This window comes from Scyliorhinus torazame, chromosome 15 (assembly GCF_047496885.1).
Source record: "Scyliorhinus torazame isolate Kashiwa2021f chromosome 15, sScyTor2.1, whole genome shotgun sequence".
Lineage (NCBI taxonomy): Eukaryota > Metazoa > Chordata > Chondrichthyes > Carcharhiniformes > Scyliorhinidae > Scyliorhinus > Scyliorhinus torazame.
This window is the reverse complement of record NC_092721.1, coordinates 157,675,699-157,689,603: the sequence shown is the minus strand read 5'-3', so window position 1 is coordinate 157,689,603 and position 13,905 is coordinate 157,675,699. Positions and strand designations below refer to the sequence as shown.

Below are 13,905 nucleotides of genomic sequence, written 5' to 3'. Positions count from 1 at the left end.
CCTGGGGAAAAGCCTCTGGCTACCCACTCTATCAATGCCTCTCATCACCTCGAACACGTCTAACAAGTCATCTCTCTTCCTTCTTCGCTCCCGTCAGAAAAGCCCGAGCTCCCTCAATCTTTCTTCATAAGACATGCCCTCCAGTCCAGGCAGCATCCTGGTAAATCTCCTCTCCACCCTCTCCAAAGCATCCACACCCTTCCTATAATGAGGCGACCAGAACTGGACACAATATTCCAAGTGTGGTCTAACTAGGGTTTTATAAAGCTGCAACAAAACCTCGCGGCTCTTAAACTCAATCCCTGTGTTAGAACAACCCTAGCAACCTGGGTGGCAACTTTGAGGGATCTATATACGTGGACCTCAAGATCTCACTGTTCCTCCACACTTCCAAGAATCCTGCCTTTAACCCTGTATTCAGCATTCAAATTCGACCTTCCAAAATGAATTACTTCACATTTATCGAGGTTGAACTCCATCTGCCACTTCTCAGCGCAGCTCTGCATCCTGTCAATGTCCTGTTGTAACCTGCAACAACCCTCAACACTATCTACAACTCCCCCAGCCTTCGTGTCATCGGCAAACTTACTAACCCAGCCTTCCACTTCCTCATCCAAGTAATTTATAAAAACCACAAAGAGCAGAGGTCCCAGAACAGATCACTGCAGGATACCACTGGTCACTGACTTTCAGGCGGAATACTTTCCATCCACTACCACTCGCTGTCTTCTTTCGGCCAGCCAATTCTGTATCCAGGCAGCCAAATTTCCCTGTATCCCATGCCCCCTAACTTTCTGAATGAGCCTACCATGGGGAACCTAATAAAATGCCTTACTGAAATCCATATACACCACATCCACTGCCTGACCGTCATCAATGTGTCTCGTCACATCCTCAAAGAATTCAATGAGGCTTGTGAGGCATGACCTGCCCCTCACAAAGCCATGCTGACTATCTTTAATCAAACTATGTTTTTCTAAATAATCATAAATCCGATCTCTCAGAATCCTTTCCAATATTTTGCTCACCACAGATGTAAGACTGATGGGTCTGTAATTCCCAGGGATTTCCCTATTCCCTTTCTTGAACAGGGGAACAACATTTGCCTCCCTCCAATCATCCGGTACTACTCCAGTGGAATGAGGACGCAAAGATCATCGCCAACGGCGCAGCAATCTCCTCCCTCGCTTCCCGTAGTAACCTTGAGTATATCCCGTTAGGCCCAGGGGACTTATCTATCCTGATGATTTTCAAAATTTCCAGCACACCCTCCTTCTTAATATCAACCTGTTCGAGTCTATTAACCTGGTTCACACTTTTCTCATGAGCAACAAGGTCGCTTTCTCGAGTGAATACTGAAGCAAAATATTCATTTAGGGCCTCCCCTATGTCCTCAGACTCTAGGCACAAGTTCCCTTCACTATCCTTGATCGGCCCTACCCTCACTCTGATCCTCTTATTTCTCACACAAGTGTCGAACGCCTTGGGGTTTTCCCTAATCCTTCCCGCCAGGGCTTTTTCATGTCACTTCTAGCTCTCCTAAGTCCATTTTTGAGTTCCTTCCTGGCTACCTTGTAACCCTTTTGAGCCGTGCCAGATCCTTGCTTCCTCAACCTTACGCAAGTTTCCTTCTTCCTCTTGACTAGAAGCTCCAACTTCTCTTATCATCCAAGGCTCCTTCACCTTACCATTCCTTCCTGGTCTCAGTGGGACAAAACTATCCAGCACTCGCAGCAAGTGCTCCTTAAACAACCCCCACATTACAGTTGTGCATTTCCCCAAGAACAATTGTTCCGACTTTATGCTCCTCAGCTCCTATCAAATAGCAGTATAATTTCCCCTCCCCCAATTAAATACCTTCCCATACTGTGTGTTCCTTTCCCTCTCCATGACTATGTTAAAGGTCAAGGAGTTGTGGTCACGGTCACCGAAATGCTCTCCCATCGAGACATCTGACCTGGTTTGTTGCCGAGCACCAAGTCCAATATGGCCTCCCCCCATGTCAGCTTATCTACATATTGAGTCAGGAAACCTTCCTGCACACACCTGACAAAATCAGCTCCATCCAAACCATTTGCAGTAAGGAGGTTCCAGTCAATATTAGGGAAGTTGAAGTCACCCATGACAACAACTCTGTTACATCTGCACCTTTCCAAGATCTGCCGCCCAATCTGTTTCTCCATCTCTCTGCTCTTATTGGGCGGGTCTAGAGAACTCCCAATAAAGTGACTGCCCCTTTCTTGTTTCTGACATCCATCCATACTGACTCAGTAGACAAACCCTCCTCGACTCCCTCCTTTTCTGCAGCTGTGATGCACTCTCTAATTAACAGTGACATGGCCCCTCCTCTTTTACCTCCCTCCGTATTCTTCTGAAAACATCTAAACCCCGGAACATTTAACAACCATTCCTGCCCCTGTGAAATCCATGTCTCCGTAATGGCCACAACATCTTTTTTAAAAAATATATATTTATTAAAGTTTTTTAACAAAACAATTTTTTCCCCTTACAAACAATAACCCCCCCCCACCAAACAAAATAACACAAAATCGCCCTGAGCAAGATATATACATGGTAAGATGATATATTTACATAGCTTTATACACTGGCTCTCGCCCATTCGTGCCAGTTTCCCCCACCCTCCATGTTATCCCCCGCTCATCCGTCCCCTCAAGCAATCTCTCGTTCCCCCCCCCGCCCCAGGGTTGCTGCTGCTGCTGACTGACCTTCCTCTAACGCTCCGCGAGGTAGTCTAGGAACGGTTGCCACCGCCTGTAGAACCCCTGCGCAGACTCCCTTAAGGCAAACTTAATCCTCTCCAACTTTATGAACCCAGCCATGTTGTTTGTCCAGGCCTCCACACTAGGGGGCTTCGCCTCCTTCCACATTAGCAAGATCCTTCACCGGGCTACCAGGGACGCAAAGGTCAGAATGCCGGCCTCTTTCGCCTCCTGCACTCCCGGCTCGTCCACTACTCCAAATATTGCTAGCCCCCAGCTTGGCTTGACCCGGACTTTCACCACCTGAGATATTGCTCCCGCCACTCCTCTCCAGAACCCTTCCAGTGCCGGACATGGGCTCCCTGAACATCTTCCGCATCTGTCCTCTACCCCAAAGAACCTACTCAACCTCGCCCCCGTCAGGTGCGCTCTGTGAACCACCTTAAATTGTATCAGGCTGAGCCTGGCACATGAGGAGGAATTAACCCTACCCAGGGCGTCAGCCCACAAACCTTCCTCGATCTCCTCCCCCAGCTCCTCCTCCCATTTACCCTTCAACTCTTCTGCTAGCGCTTCCCCCTCTTCTTTCATCTCTTGGTGTATTGCCGAAACCTTGCCCTCCCCGACCCATACACCAGAGATCACCCTGTCTTGAATTTCTTGTGTCGGGAGCAGCGGGAATTCCCTGACCTGTCGCCTCACAAAAGCCCTCACCTGCATATATCTGAATGCATTTCCCAGGGGTAGCTCAAACTTCTCCTCCAGTGCCCCTAGGCTCGCAAATGTCCCGTCGATTAACAGGTCCCCCATTCTTCTAATCCCCGCTCGGTGCCAGCCCTGGAACCCCCCCGTCCATCTTCCCCGGGACAAACCGGTGGTTACACCTGATCGGGGACCACACCGAGGCTCCCACTGCACCCCTATGCCGTCTCCACTTGCCCCAGATCCTTAACGTTGCCGCCACCACCGGGCTCGTGGTGTACTTTGATGGCGAGAGCGGCAGCGGTGCCGTCACCAGCGCCCCCAAGCTCGTTCCTTTGCAGGACGCTATCTCCATCCTCTTCCATGACGCCCCCTCTCCCTCCATAACCCACTTGCGGATCATCGCCACGTTTGCTGCCCAGTAGTAGCTCCCTAGGTTTGGCAGCGCCAGCCCTCCTCGGTCCCTACTGCATTCCAGGAACCCTCTCCTTACCCTCGGGGTTTTGTTCGCCCACACAAACCCCATAATAAACCTACCTACTATCTTGAAAAAGCCCTTGGTAATCACGATGGAGAGGCACTGGAACACAAACAAAAACCTCGGAAGGACCACCATTTTGACCGACTGCACTCTACCCGCCAACGAGAGCGGCATCATGTCCCATCTTTTGAAGTCCACCTCCATTTGGTCCACCAACCTCGTCAGATTCAATTTGTGTAGGGCCCCCCCAGCTCCTGGCTATCTGGATCCCTAGATACAGAAAACTCCCCTCCGCAGCGGTAGGTCCCCTATCCCTCTTTCTTGGTCCCCTGCTTGTAGTACAAAAAGCTCGCTCTTCCCTACATTGAGCTTATAGCCCGAGGACTCCCCAAACTCCCTCAAAGTCTGCATGACCTCCATCATCCCCTCCATTGGGTCCGCCACGTACAGCAGCAGGTCGTCCACATATAGCGACACCCGATGCTCTTCTACCCCGCGGACCACCCCCCTCCATTTATTAGACTCCCTCAGCGATATGGCCAAGGGTTTGATCGCCAATGCAAACAACAGGGGGGACAGAGGGCACCCCTGCCTCGTTCCTCGGTACAGCCGAAAGTACTCCGACCTCCGCCGGTTCGTCACCACACTTGCCACCGGGGCGCTGTAAAGGAGCTTAACTCAGCTAATAAACCCGAACCCGAACCCAAACCTACGCAACACCTCCCAGAGGTACTCCCACTCTACTCGGTCAAAGGCCTTTTCCGCGTCCATGGCTGCCACTATCTCCACCTCTCCCTCCTCCGATGGCATCATTATCACGTTTAAGAGCCGCCGCACATTCGTATTTAATTGCCTGCCCTTTACAAATCCCGTCTGGTCCTCATGTATCACCCCTGGGACACAGTCCTCAATCCTCGTGGCCAGCACCTTTGCCAATAACTTAGCGTCCACATTAAGGAGCGAAATCGGCCTGTACGATCCACATTGCAGTGGGTCCTTGTCTCGCTTCAGAATCAAGGAAATTGTCCCCTCCGACATTGTCTGGGGCAGGGTCCCCTCCTCGCTTGCCTCGTTAAAGATCCTCATTAGTAGCGGGGCCAACAGGTCCGCATACTTTCTATAGAACTCCACCGGGAACCCGTACGGCCCCGGGGCCTTCCCCGCCTGCATGCTCCCCAAACCCTTACTCAGCTCCTCCAACCCGATTGGTGCCCCCAAACCAGCCACCTCTTGCTCCTCCACCCTCGGGAACCGCAGTTGGTCCCGGAATCTTCCCATCCCCTCTTTCCCCACTGGGGGCTGGGACCTGTACAGATCTTCATAGAAGGTCTTGAATACCTTGTTTATTTCCGTTGCACTCTGGGCCATGGCTCCCCCACCATCTTTGACTCCCCCTATTTCCCTCGCTGCTGCCCTCTTACGGAGCTGGTGTGCCAGCATCCGACTGGCCTTTTCCCCGTACTCGTAGGTCGCCCCCTGTGCCTTCCTCCACTGTGCCTCCGCCTTCCCCGTGGTCAACAGGTCAAACTCCGTCTGGAGCCGTCGCCTTTCCCCAAGTAATCTTTCCTCCGGGGACTCTGCGTATCTCCTGTCCACTCGCAAAATCTCCCCCACTAACCTCTCCCTGTCCCTGCCCTCTGTCTTCTCCTTCGTTTCCCTTCCCGCCTTTCTTCCCGCGCGTGGGAAAAAACCCCCGCGCTTTCCAAAGCCTGCCCCGCCCCCTCTGGCGCAGCTCCTGTCGCGGCCTTGTCTCTCTCCCCCAGCCCATATAACATTCCCTGCGCGTGATTGACCCCCTATATACAACAACCATCATACTTCAACCCTCAAACACCCCCCACCCTCACAAACCCTCAATTAGAGTCCAACTTTTCAGTTAGTATAAAGGTCCACGCCTCTTCGGGCGTTTCGAAGTAGTGGTGTTGGCCATTGTGTGTGACCCACAGTCGCGCTGGCTGTAACATTCCAAATTTCACTCCTTTCCGATGCAGCACTGCTTTGGCCCGGTTGAAACCCGCTCTCCGCTTAGCGACCTCCATGCTCCAGTCTGGATATATTCTGATCTCTGCATTGTCCCACTTGCTGCTCCGCTCCTTCTTGGCCCATTTCAGAACCCTCTCTCTGTCCGTAGACCGGTGAAATCTCACCACCATCGCCCTTGGCGGCTCATTTGCCTTGGGCTTCCTCGCCAGCACCCGGTGCGCTCCTTCCAGCTCCAGCAACCTCGGGGGGGGGGCCCTCCGCACCCATCAGCGCCCCGATCATTGTGCCCGCATATGCCACGGCGTCGGCCCCCTCCACTCCTTCTGGGAGACCCAGGATCCTCAGATTATTTCTCCTCTACCTGTTCTCCAGGTCTTCGAGTCTTCCCGCCCATGTCTTGTGTAGCGCCTCGTGCCGCTCCACTCTCACCGCCAGGCCCAAGACCTCGTCCTCATTCTCACTCACTTTTTCCTGGATCTCCTGGATCTTCACCTTGTGGGCTTTCTGGGTTGCCCCAAGTCCTTCAATTATTGCCAGCATAGGCGCCACCATCTCCTTGCGCAGCGCCTCGAAGCAGCGCTTGATGAATTCTTGCATCTCCTCTTTGTCCCCGGCCGCCGCCATTTTGTTTGTTTTCCCCCTCTTCTCCCGCTGCTCCAGTGCCGTTTTTTTGGCTGTTTCGCTGCGGGTCCGGTCCATACAGGTTAGTGGGGGAACTCTCTCCTCTCTTCCCCACGGGTTGGCTATGTGAAAAGTTCCGTTGGGGCTCTTCTATCGAGCCCGAAAGTCCGTCTTCACGGAAGCTGCCGAATCGTACGGCTTAGCTCCGCATAGCCGCAACTTGAAGTCCGTAATGCCCACAACATCGTAGTTCCAACTACTGATCCATGCTCTAAGTTCATCTCCCTTATTCCTGACACTCCTTGCATTGAAACAGATACACTTTAACCCATTCCACGGAGTGCAACTTTGTTCTATTAGCTGTCTATCATTCCTCATAGACTCGCTGCATACTATTTCTGCCTGTTCAACAGCTACTCTATCCTCTGATCCATAGCTCTGGTTCCCATCATCCTGCCAAACTAGTTCCAACCCTCCCGAAGAGCTCCAGCAGTGTTCTTCGGGGTCGCGACCCGCGGGTGGGTCGCGGGCGGGTGTCGGGAGGGTCGCGGAGCCATCCTTCGCGGCGCTCCCGATCGCGCAAATCCCCGCACAGCAGCCGGCTTTTAATAACGGCGGCTGTAAGCGGCCTTTAAAATGGCCGCTAACATGTAAACAAAATTTGGCCGCATTGCACATGCGCGCACAATGATCGGGCGCGCATGCGCAGTGCGATCGCTATTTTTGTTAAACGGTCGCAGCTTTTTGTTTTATTTATTCATTTATTTCATTCATTTAATTTTTATTTATTTCATTTACAAGTTCGGGGGGGGGTTTATTCATTTTATTTAAAAAAAAATTATTTTATTCATTTTATTCAATTTTACAAGTTTATTTAATAAAATTTTACGGAAAAAAGTGCAGAACTTTGGACAGATGGAGACTCCATACTTTCCGACACCGGAAGGCTTCACCTCCATCCAACAGGTTCCATTGGAGAAGCGTGTACGAGGGCCAAAGGGACCCAAAACCATTTCCTCCATTTTTATCAGCAGCAAACAAGGTAAGAGAAAATGGTGGGTCGCTCAGGTGGGCCGGCGTGGGTCGCTCAGGTGGGCCGGCGTGGGTCGCTCAGGTGGGCCGGCGTGGGTCGCTCAGGTGGGCCGGCGTGGGTCGCTCAGGTGGGCCGGCGTGGGTCGCTCAGGTGGGCCGGCGTGGGTCGCTCAGGTGGGCCGGCGTGGGTCGCTCAGGTGGGCCGGCGTGGGTCGCTCAGGTGGGCCGGCGTGGGTCGCTCAGGTGGGCCGGCGTGGGTCGCTCAGGTGGGCCGGCGTGGGTCGCTCAGGTGGGCCGGCGTGGGTCGCTCAGGTGGGCCGGCGTGGGTCGCTCAGGTGGGCCGGCGTGGGTCGCTCAGGTGGGCCGGCGTGGGTCGCTCAGGTGGGCCGGCGTGGGTCGCTCAGGTGGGCCGGCGTGGGTCGCTCAGGTGGGCCGGCGTGGGTCGCTCAGGTGGGCCGGCGTGGGTCGCTCAGGTGGGCCGGCGTGGGTCGCTCAGGTGGGCCGGCGTGGGTCGCTCAGGTGGGCCGGCGTGGGTCGCTCAGGTGGGCCGGCGTGGGTCGCTCAGGTGGGCCGGCGTGGGTCGCTCAGGTGGGCCGGCGTGGGTCGCTCAGGTGGGCCGGCGTGGGTCGCTCAGGTGGGCCGGCGTGGGTCGCTCAGGTGGGCCGGCGTGGGTCGCTCAGGTGGGCCGGCGTGGGTCGCTCAGGTGGGCCGGCGTGGGTCGCTCAGGTGGGCCGGCGTGGGTCGCTCAGGTGGGCCGGCGTGGGTCGCTCAGGTGGGCCGGCGTGGGTCGCTCAGGTGGGCCGGCGTGGGTCGCTCAGGTGGGCCGGCGTGGGTCGCTCAGGTGGGCCGGCGTGGGTCGCTCAGGTGGGCCGGCGTGGGTCGCTCAGGTGGGCCGGCGTGGGTCGCTCAGGTGGGCCGGCGTGGGTCGCTCAGGTGGGCCGGCGTGGGTCGCTCAGGTGGGCCGGCGTGGGTCGCTCAGGTGGGCCGGCGTGGGTCGCTCAGGTGGGCCGGCGTGGGTCGCTCAGGTGGGCCGGCGTGGGTCGCTCAGGTGGGCCGGCGTGGGTCGCTCAGGTGGGCCGGCGTGGGTCGCTCAGGTGGGCCGGCGTGGGTCGCTCAGGTGGGCCGGCGTGGGTCGCTCAGGTGGGCCGGCGTGGGTCGCTCAGGTGGGCCGGCGTGGGTCGCTCAGGTGGGCCGGCGTGGGTCGCTCAGGTCGGCCGGCGTGGGTCGCTCAGGTCGGCCGGCGTGGGTCGCTCAGGTCGGCCGGCGTGGGTCGCTCAGGTCGGCCGGCGTGGGTCGCTCAGGTCGGCCGGGTTGAGTCCTGAAGGTTGGCCGGTTAGTAAAAATGAGTCCCCGGAAAAAAAGTTTGAAGAACACTGCTCTAGCAAACCTCCCACCCAGGATATTGATGCCCCTCCAGTTTAGGTGCAATTCGTCCTTCATGTACAGGTCCCACCTTCCCCAAAAGATATCCCTATGATCCACATATCTGAAGCCTTCCCTCCTGCACCAGCCCTGTAGCCACGTGTTCAGCTGCATTCGCTCTCTGTTCCTTGCCTCACCTGCATGTGGCACCGGTAGCAATCCTGAGTTCACTATTCTGCTTGTCCTGCTCTTTAGCTTCCAACCTAACTCCCTAAAATCACTTTTTAGATCCTTTTCTTAGCTACGTCGTTGGTGCCTACGTGCACCACGACTTCTGGTTGCTCCCCCTCCCCCTTAAGAATCCTGTAGACTCGATCCGAGACATCCCTGGCCCTGGTACCTGGGAGGCAACATACCTTCCAGGAGTCTCGTTCGCGACCACAGAATCTTCTATCCGTTCCCCATACCATTGAGTCTCCTATCACTATTGCTTTTCTATTCTCCTCCCTTCCTTTCTGAGCCACAGAGTCAGGCTCAGTGCCAGAGACCTGGCCGCTAGGGCCTTCCTCCGGTAGGTCATCCCCCCCCCCAACAGCATCCAAAGCGGTATACTTGTTTTGAAGGGGAACGGCCACGAGGGATCCTTGCATTGTCTGTCCATTCATTTTCCTTCCCCTGACTGTAACCCAGCCACTCTTGTACTGAGTACTGGGGACTGCTTCAGTTGTGCAGGAAATGTGCAAGTTCCATTTGAGATTACAGGAGATAAAGTACCAAGATCGTGGAACATGTTGCCACCCTGAGTGGCTGAAGCAGGTAACATTGGTGCACTTAAAAGTGAGGTTTAATGCATGCATGAGGAAGAACGGAATAGAACGTCACACGAGCAGAGTGGAAAAGGCATACTTTTAGAGCGGAAGGAGGCTCATGGGAGTATGAAAACAACCATAAACCATCTCGACCGAATGCAATTTCAAATAAAACCAAGAATGCAAATAGATGAACATCGAATAACGCTGTAGCTAATGCTAACTGACACACAATATAAAATTGAATCTTTGAACAACGGCAAGAAACAATTGGCTGGATTCTTCGGCCGCGCCCGCTGCAAGATCGCCACGGACGGGACAGGGACCATGTAAAGGCCCATTGACCTCGGGTGGTAATTTCCGATCTGTGGGTGGGCCCAATATTTTCAGTACATTGAAAAGTTGAATGAAATGATATACTGATTTGGCTTTGCACTGAAGCAGGAATAATTATGTACATTGCCATACAATCTGATTGTAAGTAAGTGTGTACCCGCGAGAAGAAAGAAACAAGAGCAAAAAGGTTTATGCATGAGGAGAAAAAGAACGTGGATCAGCATATCATATGAAATATTACATCGGTGGGGAAAAATACATACTTGACACTATTCTGTAAGTACTGTTCTTTAATTTCTTCCAAAACCACACTTGTACAATAAATTTGTACAAATAGATTTGTGTTCTCTTTCAGCTTTTTTCTTTCACTATTTGCTGAATAGTGTACAAATGCATGTACAAGTAATCGACCTCCCTGCCGTTGCCAATATATTCCTGAGGTGTCAAGGCAACTCAAGCTGACTCATGATCGGGTTTTTCTTTTTTTAAATTTTGCTTTGGACGTTCCCACAGCACATCAAAGACTGCAAACTTTCAGAGCAGTTAACCACAGGGTGGATTTCAATTCCAGCAGACCACTTCAGAGTGCATTTAAAATAAAATTTTCATCTCTAGTATTGAAGCAAATGGATAAATATATCTATCACCTGTAAAATTCAGATTTTCCTGCCATTCCATTGTTATCTGGGATAAGCCAACCCCCATCTGCAAGCTGTACTCCACTGCCAGTTTTAAACAGTTCCTCGCTCAAAAATTCTCGACTGTTGATCTGAAAGGATTCTGCATTTTCTGCTTGCACCCCCAAAGTACTTCTGCTGACTCCATAAACGTATAACTAGGGAAAACAAACAAAGATATTTAAATTATTAAACCATTTGATATATTCTCATATTTCTGAATTGTTTGATGAGATTTGAGCAGAGTACTTCCTCCCACATCCTAAAACGTTATTCATTGGTTTAGGTCCCTCTGATCCAAGTATAACACTGGCCTTATTAAATTATGCAATGCTCTCCTACTGTCCTGTCGCTCTACCATTCGTTTTATAACTTTAAATCAAATGTTCTTATCCAGCTGTTATCAAATTACACCCACTGGCAATCTGGCCCACAAAATACAAAACAAGTTATTTGTCATTAAGTCAAATATGCAATGAAATAAATAATTGGAAAAAATATATGTTCTAAACATCCTACCCAAATTTAATTTTAGATAGTTTTCCCCTTTCCTTTAAAGTTTCCTCAGACTAAACACCAAAGAACCTACAAGCAAGCCATCTGGACTTCTACAAAGCACCGCAGCCATGACAATCAGCAAATGTTGCACAAGAGGGGTTTTGACTGAATAACCTACAGACTACCCTTCCCCTCTCTGGAACAGTCTGGACTGTTACATTCTAATGACTGGGATATGCAGCTGAAATTTGTGGGAGTGATTCCACGCCATATCACACTGGAAGGGGCTGAAATCCCAGCATGTTCAGTTTTGAAATACAAAGTGCCAACTTGAGAAAATAAATTTAACGGAACTACAAAATTTAGAAATGTTAATGTATCATATATATGTAGCATTTTATGCATACAACATAACGTGTACACATTTAATGTAAAGTTGGTCATTTCTTGATGTTGTAACTTAATTAAGGTTGTTTTGTCATTGTTGCAAGTGTGCCAATTTGAGTTTTTTTAAACATTGATATTGAAATTGTAAATTAAGTTAACTGTAGACTGATTGTTAAGAAAAAAAATACTTATTTGCGCCCAAGCCTTGTGCTTTGCTAAAATAACAGTACACAAGGTGATGTGGACACAATTCCAAATACCATGAGCGAGATTCTCCAGCTTCCCAGCCGCGTGCATCTCGGCAGCTGGAGGCAGCGCACCATTCGCTGGCGGCAGCATTCTCTGCTCTTGCCACTTTCAATGGGAAGATGCCTAGGTGTCTCATCGAAGATTATTACAGAACATAAAAGCTTGTGGGATAGGGGGCAACATATTGTCATGGATAGAAGATTGGCTAGCTGACAGGAAACAAACAGTAGGCATAAATGGGTAATTTTCTGGTTGGCAGGATGTGACAAGTGGTGTGCCATAGTGCTGGAGCCTCAACTCTTTACAATCTATATAAATGACTTGGATGATGACATAAAGATAGGTAGGAAAGTAAGTTGTGAAGAGGATATAAGGGGGCTACAAAAGGATATAGATAGGTTAGGTGAGTGGGCAAATATCTAGCAAATTGAATATCATGTGAGAAAATGTGAGTTTATCCATTTTGTCAGGATGAATAAAAAGTATTTTATCTAAGGGCAGCACGGTAGCATGGTGGTTAGCACAATTGCTTCACAGCTCCAGGGTCCCAGGTTCGATTCCCAGCTTGGGTCACTGTCTGTGCGGAGTCTGCACGTTCTCCCAGTGTGTGCGTGGGTTTCCTCCGGGTGCTCCGGTTTCCTCCCACAGTCCAAAGATGTGCAGGTTAGGTGGATTGGCCATGCTAAATTGCCCTTAGTGTCCAAAATTGCCCTTTGTTGGGTGGGGTTACTGGGTTATGGGGATAGGGTGGAGGTGTGGGCTTGGGTAGGATGCTCTTTCAAAAAGAGCTGGTGCAGACTCGATGGGCCGAATGGCCTCCTTCTGCAATGTAAATTCTATAAATGATGGGAGATTGCAGAGCTCTGTTATGCAAAAGGTCTGGGCGTCCCAATGCATGAATCAAATGTGCAGCAAAGAATGTTTTTGGTTATTCGGAGGGGAATTAAATACAAAAGCAGGGAGGTTATGCTTCAGTTATTCAGGATATTGGTGAGACCACATCTGGAGTACTGCGTACAGTATTGATCTCCCTATTGAAGGAGATGTAATGCAGTTCAAAGAAGGTCAACTAGATTAACACGTGGAATGGATGGGTTGTCTTATGAGGAAAGGCTGGACAGGCTAGGCTTGTATCCTGGAGTGTAGAAGAGTAAGAGACGATTTGAATGAAGTATACAAGATCCTGAAGGAACCGGATAGGGTGAATATGGAAAGATGTTTCCTCTTGTGCAGAACTAGGAGCCACTGTTTAAATGTAAGAGGTCACCAATTTAAGACAGATGGGGATTTTTCTCTCTCTGAGGATTGAGAGATTTGGAATTCACTTCTTCAAAAAGGAGGGTCAAGGCAGAGTCGTTAAATATCTTTAAGGTAGACAGATTTTTGATAAACCAACAGAATAGGAAATTAGTTAATTATAGATGTGAGTAGATTGTGGATCTGGCCCTCATCTCAAACATGGTTTTAAGTTTTTAGAACATTGTGGCTGCAGAGCAAGGAACATCTCTTTCAAGCATAGTTCATTAGATATTCATTGTGCTGGGCTTCAAGGATTTGAACCTCTTATTAACTGAAAGGCTCCTACCAGGGGGTTTCGGCTTCTAAGGTAGCCACGCTGAAAACAGAAAGAAAAAGAGAGAATAAGGGAGTTAGACTATGTCGGTCTAGTTTAGGCGAGAACTGTGGGAGGTGGGGGGGTGTGTTACGGGTTGAACTATGTTTATGTCTGTACTTGTGTCTTTTGTTATTATAAAACCATAAATGGGCCGGGGGCCAGGGAATTCTCATTCTTCTCCCATGTTCATAAGGCCTACTCTCGGATTGACTTTTTTGTAATGAGCAGGGCGCTGATTCCAAGGGTGGAGGACACGGAGTATTCGGCGATAGCCATCTCTGACCATGCCCCACATTGGGTGGACCTCGAGCTGGGGGAGGAGAGGGACCAGCGCCCGCTGTGGCACTTGGAGGTGGGGTTGTTGGCGGACGAGGTGGTGAGCGGGCGGGTCCGGGGGTATATAGAAAGGTACTTGGAGGCCAATGATAATGGG

At 51.1% G+C, this 13,905-nt stretch overlaps 1 protein-coding gene across 1 annotated transcript in view; it reads right to left on the bottom strand.

Moving 5' to 3' along the window:
- brca2 (BRCA2 DNA repair associated) overlaps positions 1 to 13,905 on the bottom strand; it is a 169,988-nt gene that overhangs the window by 74,580 nt on the left and 81,503 nt on the right. Inside the window, 1 exon segment of the mRNA XM_072476994.1 lies at positions 10,694 to 10,881. Within this exon segment, the coding sequence (XP_072333095.1) occupies positions 10,694 to 10,881 (188 nt within the window).